The sequence below is a fragment of the Sceloporus occidentalis genome, unplaced genomic scaffold (genome assembly GCF_023333645.1).
Source record: "Sceloporus occidentalis isolate IW3139 unplaced genomic scaffold, rSceOcc1.0.p SCAF_7, whole genome shotgun sequence".
Taxonomy (NCBI): domain Eukaryota; kingdom Metazoa; phylum Chordata; class Lepidosauria; order Squamata; family Phrynosomatidae; genus Sceloporus; species Sceloporus occidentalis.
This window is the reverse complement of record NW_028316987.1, coordinates 2,562,358-2,568,686: the sequence shown is the minus strand read 5'-3', so window position 1 is coordinate 2,568,686 and position 6,329 is coordinate 2,562,358. Positions and strand designations below refer to the sequence as shown.

The 6,329-nt window shown below is 44.1% G+C and overlaps 1 protein-coding gene across 1 annotated transcript; it reads right to left on the bottom strand.

Moving 5' to 3' along the window:
• Positions 1–466: 466 nt before the first annotated feature.
• Positions 467–6,103, bottom strand: LOC149309024 (transmembrane protein 101-like). The gene is made up of 4 exons (XM_089534056.1): positions 5,947–6,103; positions 4,737–4,917; positions 3,260–3,406; positions 467–1,487 (listed from the first exon to the last, which is right to left on the bottom strand). Exons 1-4 carry the CDS (start codon positions 6,096–6,098, stop codon positions 1,179–1,181), a joined length of 789 nt encoding a protein of 262 aa, XP_089390182.1. The 5' UTR covers positions 6,099–6,103; the 3' UTR covers positions 467–1,178.
• Positions 6,104–6,329: the final 226 nt, after the last annotated feature.

The following is a 6,329-nucleotide window of genomic DNA, read 5'->3' as shown; positions in this document are numbered from 1 at the left end:
CTTCCTTTGTAGTTTTTGTTCAAGGATACTGTTCTGAGGTCTGAGATGGAATGCCCAAGAAGATTGTAAAAAAATTCAATACTTCTTTCAGAGTAATAAATAAAATGGTTAAGACAAACTGTTCCCAAAATCATTTCTAAAAACTACTTGGGAAGAAGACTTTTATGTAAGACTATGTACAATAGCATTACAATTCCTGGTTTCTTTTTCTCTCTATCTTTTTTTTATGGAAATAGTGCATTATGTCTGTTTGATACTATCATAAACTAGTGGAAACAAAATAATTTTCTCTATTTTATCAATGTTGATGCTTTTTTCTGATTTGTTTGGGGTTTGGGTGGGCACTGAATTTTTTGGGGGAGGAACTGCTCCTCAAACTTGAAAAAACCAAAGAGTTTCTATACAGTTCAGCTGTTCCTTGCAGTTCAAGAAGTTATAGTTCCATTTGTAGTAAAAAGTATTTTTTTAAAAAAAAAATTCAGTGTTTTATTATACATGAAGCATGACAATGTTATGCCAAAGTCATATATAAAGAATTTTATGTTCCAAGCAGGAAAAATTACTTTCAATCTGCAAAGGGGATGTTAATATTGCAATTTTTACATTTTCCCAAAAATCTCCATTTTTCCCCCGCCAAAAAACACATCTTTTCCCATGGCTTCATAATTGTAAATTTTATATCTCTAGTCAGACCTCTGTGTCTTTGGCTATCTAACCTACATTGGTGGTTTTACCACAGCAGCACACTAGGCAACAGCAGTGCCAGTTACTTTTGTCCAGTGATCTTTTATATAATGAATGGATGGGAAGCATACATTCACTTTTTCCCATCTGCAGGAGGCCAAAGCCCTAAACCTTTATCAATGTAATCTAGTCCTTTAAACAATTTGCTCTCTATGTGGCTGAGAAGCAGGAGGCTGGCAGAACTGCCTGTGATAATTTAAAAACAAAAAAAGAGAGCAAGAGAGAATGAGTATATTGGAGTTACACAGGTTTTTGAAGAAACCCACTAGTTCATTTAGCTGCCAATGGGAAGTGACTAAGAATTTTTAAGTGGTAAAAAAAACCAGGAAAAATAAATAAATAAGCCATTTAAAAATATATATATATCCAAGTTCCTTCCCTGAAATTCTCTTCTTCCAAAACCCTAAATCAATCAAGTCTCACAGTTTCTATTCTCAACCATCTGTGGCCAAAATTATGGAGGCCCCAAAGATCCCAACGTTCTGTCCAATCAGCTTCATTTGGTTCCAGAATTCCACTCGTCGGGAATCATGCCAATAACCCAAGTTGCCGTCGATGAAGAGAATGACAAGAGGGAGAATGACTGACAGGATCTGGGCAGCTGTGGTGATGTAGTAGCCAGAGAGGAAAGAGAGCGCAAGGACACCATAAAGCACAAAGAGAAGCTGCAAGGCAATTTCCCCACCAGGGATGCCGCTGAGATAGGCCTGGCGGTCTTCCTTGCTGTGCTGAAGGGAGTAGGCCTGAAAAGAAAGGAAGACACATGAAAAGGTAGATGCAAAAGAGTGGAGCTTATTCCACTGATTTCCCACATTTCTCCCAGTATGGAACACAAGATGGCTCACATCAAATTTAAAAAACAAACTACAGCTAATACATGTTTGAAACAGAAGGCTTTTAAAAAGGGCATTAAATCAACAATACTATTAAAACCACTAAATTACAATTGTTTAAAACACAGTAAAAAGACAGGACTACACAATGCATTAAAAGTGAAGAGCCAAGTTGTTGTTCTCCCATGCTTTAAAGTCGTTTCTGAATTATGGAGACCATAAGACAGTCCTATCACAGGGTCTAGCAAGCTGACCAGCCAGTACCAAATGAATACAGATACTGGCACCAAGCTTTATTTTTAAAAGCCAAGTCATCCCAGTGAAGGTACCACAACCTGTTCGGATCAAGAAGTGTTAAGTGAAGACCTCTGCTCAACACAGTAGGGGGAGAAAGGGAGAAAATGAATGTTGCTGCTAAACCTGGGATGTTCCTTTGCTCTACAGCTAAGCTCTATATAACTGGACAACTTACTGGTATCGAAGAGAAGCAAATACAATGGCAAAAGAAGCTGTCTGCAATTAGTACAGTCATCTCTCCGAATTTGTGGGGGTTCCATTCTGGGGACCCCCCGCAAATTCGAAATTTCGCGAATATTCAAGTTCCCATTGTCCCCAATGGTGCGCTCCCACTGGGGACAATAGGAACTTTGAGTATTCCCCCTCCCTCCCTCTTTTCCTTATGGAGGCAAGGCCTCTGCCAGCACGGCCTTTTTCATGCCGGCGAGCCCTTGCCTCAGCAGAAGCAAGGCCGTGCTAGCTGGGAGAACGGCTGTGCCAGCAGGAGGAAGGCCGTGCCGACCTAAGGAAGGCTTTGCATTGGCCAAAAAGGTCTTCCTCCGGTTGGCTCAGCTTTTCTCTTACTGGCACAGCTATTCTCCCGGCCACCACGGCATTGATCTTGCCGAGGCAAGGCTGCGCCAGCCTGAAAAAAGCTACTCCGGCTAAGGAAAGCCTTGCACTGGCCAGCGTGGCCTTCTTCTGGCAGGAGCATCTTTCAGCCAGCCGGAGCGGCCTTGCCTTGTCATGAGCAAGGCCGCTCCGGCCAGCACGCACATCCCCTTCTCTTTTCCCTCTGACCAGCTGCTCGCAGGGAAAAGGAGAAAGTGGGTGGAGCAGGCGCGTGCACTGGCCTGGGCAACGTGCATGCCAGCTCCGCCCACTTTCTCCCATGCTTGGGACTCAACTGAGTCCCAAAAAAAGGAAGGAGGTGGGTGGGGCTCACAATGAGATCGCGAATAATCAAAACCGCAAATCTCAAGACCGCGAATATGGAGGGCCAACTGTACATTCATGAGTAATCGCGTAAACTTGAAGACCAGGAAGAGGGCACAGAACCCCAATAGATGAATAAAATAATCTGTTTTAAATTATTCAAAGGGGAGAGAAAACCTTGCCCTTCTTGATGTTTCATACTGCAATTCCCATCATCCAATACTATCCTGGCTAGGACTTCTGGAAGATGAAATTCAAAATATCCAGAGGGCCACAGGCTCCTCTTCCTTGAACCAGTGTATTTTCTTTGCATGTTTCTTTGAGAGTTTCATCCAATTGATTTCTGGTCTTCCAATCAAACCAGCATACCCACAACCAGACTCAGTGCTGTTTTTTTAAAGCTCCAGTAGCAGCCAGCCTTGTTGGTGGAAATACAACAAGGACCATTTGGGAATCTTAACAGAACGTACCACACAAATGAGGTAGATGCCAATGAAAACCTGCCCAGTGGACTGTAGTGATCTGTTTCGGGGTTTCTGGCGGTAGATCTCTCCAGCACCACTTGCCAAGACCAAGAGACCACCAATTATGGCTATTGTTCGTGAATACATCCTAACCTGTATGAGGGCCACAAAACAGAAAGAAAAAAATAATGAGAAGTAAACAAATTGTATTGAATACATTAAACCCAGGAAAGCTGGTATTTTACATTATATGGATGGTTAACATTGGGATCTAAATTCCTAGTTGGTGTGAATGCATTGAACCAATAAGATTTACATGAAATTGATTCAGTGGATCTATTCCAATTCAGATTAGCAAATGCAATTAAAGTCTTGGCTTCTAGCACATCCATGTTCTCCAGTGACCAATTCTTCATTTTTCACACCAACATCGCTGCTATGAAGAAAGAACATTTCTCTATTCTACTTTGTCACTGCTTTTAATACATGAAAGCTAGTGGCACAGTTCAGGCATACAAAACACAACTTATTTGGCACAAGCCTTATGTGCAAACACTCCATTTGTACACTGTTCCTTTTCTCCCCAGCACTTAGATTAGTCTAAGAACTCTTTCATTAATTGCTGTTTTCCATTAACCATCATTTCCCATTACATCTGAATTGTAAAACAATGATCACCAAGTTCAGAATAGGTCAAGATGTTAAACCATGATTTGGACACAATGGGGACAGGAGACTTCTTGAGTTAACCTTAACATGTGGAATAGGAAAGTAGTGCTGTGAGGCTAGAACAGGCAGCACAAGGTTAATGGAGGTCTTAACTTATTGAGGAAACAGATCTGTATGTCTGGACATGATCAACTACCAGAATGGGTCAGGTTAAACCGAGTCAGAACCTAGGATGCAAATGTCACTACTAGTAAAATCAAGGTATCTAGAGAGAGGTCAGGGATGTGCTCCAGGACAAAGAAAGGCTCTATCACCTGGATTAGTAGTATCTGACTGGCAAGAATTTTTGGCTTTCATTTAGCAGCAGCAGCAGTCAGACAACACTCACACCCAACCGATTCCTGGTTTAGATTATATTGCTGAAATGAATAGAGCTTGGGGAAATCAGACATAGATTTACATGTAGAAGGAATGTATTGAATTCAGTTCCAATACTCAAGACAACGTCCTGTGATCAGAATTCTTTTACTGTGCGCTTTAAGACTTTGTGCCATTGGGGCATATAAATGTTTTAGTTACGAAAAGGGTATCCCACAAGCCTGAAATCCTACTCAGACAGGCAGCAGCTGTTCAGTCTCAAGCAGAAGTCTTTCCCATCAACTGCTCCCAGTTCCTTTTTTAAAACAATGGAAATGCTGGGGATGAAACCTGAGGCATTTGGCATGTATGTTCTGCCACGCTGCTACAACTACTTCCTTTTCTAGTACAGGCCTATGACAGGCTTTGAGGACCAGTAAGGCCAGCATGTTCTCACCTTCAGCCAATCTCCGTAGTGAGCGTAGCCTCCAATATATGCCGCATATGTGCTGATGGCCAACTGTAAGGCTGCCCCCAGGGCAAACCACCGTCGTTTCACCCCAAAGGACATGAAACTGGCACACAGAACTGCAGCACCCATGTCAAAGTAGAGAAATGGGACCTGGATATCTGGTTTCCTGGGCAATGAAATAAATGCAGAAAGTTAATCTACAAGGTTACTCAGAAAAATTATCACAGCATAAAAAGAGATGGGCTTGCTTTTTTGGTGTGTGTTTCATTTTTTAATGTGCCTGCTTCTCAAAATCTGTCATCCTGCCTGGATACAGAGTTAGGGCCCATACAGAAAGGCCAAAATAAAGCTGCTTTGGGTCACTTTGGAGGCATGCTGTTTAAATGATGCTTTGGCACGGCTTCTGGCCTCTTAGGACACATGCATCATTTAAACAGCACACTTCCAAAGTGACCCAAAGCAGCTTTATTTTGGCCTGTCTGTATGGGCTCTTAATTGTAGGGGATGAAAAAGTATTGTCTTGAGTTCCGAATTCAACGTTTTAAAAGCACCGGAGACCCAATATCAAGCCACAGAAAGGGAAAACAGTCACAGAGCAGAGGAGGAAAACATTTGGTGCTCCAGACATTTTCCCTTTCAGCTACCATAAAACTCTACCCAACAAGACCAAAGGCCAGGCATGATGGGAGTTGTAGCACAAAACACCTGCAGCCGTCCTGGGATTTGCAGTTTAGAGGCGCATTCAGAATTCTCAGCCAAAGAGCTCTTGGGCCTCACTGAACTACAAACCCCAGAATGCAACAGGAGGAGGCCAGATCAGAAAAAGTGGCATAGAAGAATGCAGGCCCAAAACACACTGCAGAAAATAATCCGTTTTGAGACCGCTTTAACTGCCCCTGGCTCAGTGCCAGTGAATCCAGGGAACTGTAGTTTATTGTGACCTTAGAGCTCTCTGGCAGAGCCAGAGGAGGCTACGTATCTCACAAAACTACAGTTCCCAGAATCCCCTAGCATTGAGCCAGGGCAGTCAAAGCGGTGTCAAACCAGATTCTTTCCGCAGTCCCATAGTCCAACCACTCCCCTACACTGGCTCCTTTCCCCTGAAAAGAACCAGAGTGGGAGTGTTTGGGGAGAAGCTTTCTGCACATGCTCAGAGGCGCCCTCCGCCACCATCGCAGGCTCTGCTCCCTCTCACCTCCGGGCCTCGGCGCGCTCTGCGTTGAGGAGGAGGCTGCTGAGGCAGTGCCAGAAAGGGAAACGGGTGAGCAGCACCGACCCGACCCGCATCAACAGCCGCAGCGCACCGCGCCGCCGCTGCCGCCCGGAACCCGTGCTGCCCGCCTCCATTTTCTTTTAGGGCGGAAGTAAGGGCAAGGGCATGGCCCACTATCCCCCATTAGAGACGCCAGGGGTCCGTCGCCGCGTCACTCCCCCTAGAGGTCCTCCTCCGAAAACATTCCGGGTAGAAACAGACTCCAGCCAATGCAAGGTTCCGCTTTACTTGTTGCACTTGTCCTTAATTCCCAGCTTCTGAGGAGATTCTTATAGTGCTGCTGTCCCACTTTGACTGCTATTTTT

Excerpts from the sequence above, each read along its gene's own strand:
- LOC149309024 (XM_089534056.1), bottom strand. The coding sequence starts at position 6,098 with ATGGAGGCGGGCAGCACGGGTTCCGGGCGGCAGCGGCGGCGCGGTGCG. Across the intron at positions 4,918-5,946 it reads GAGCGCGCCGAGGCCCGGAG|GAAACCAGATATCCAGGTCC; the intron begins GTGAGAGGGAGC and ends TTCATTGCCCAG. Across the intron at positions 1,488-3,259 it reads GCATCTACCTCATTTGTGTG|GCCTACTCCCTTCAGCACAG; the intron begins GTACGTTCTGTT and ends CTTTCTTTTCAG.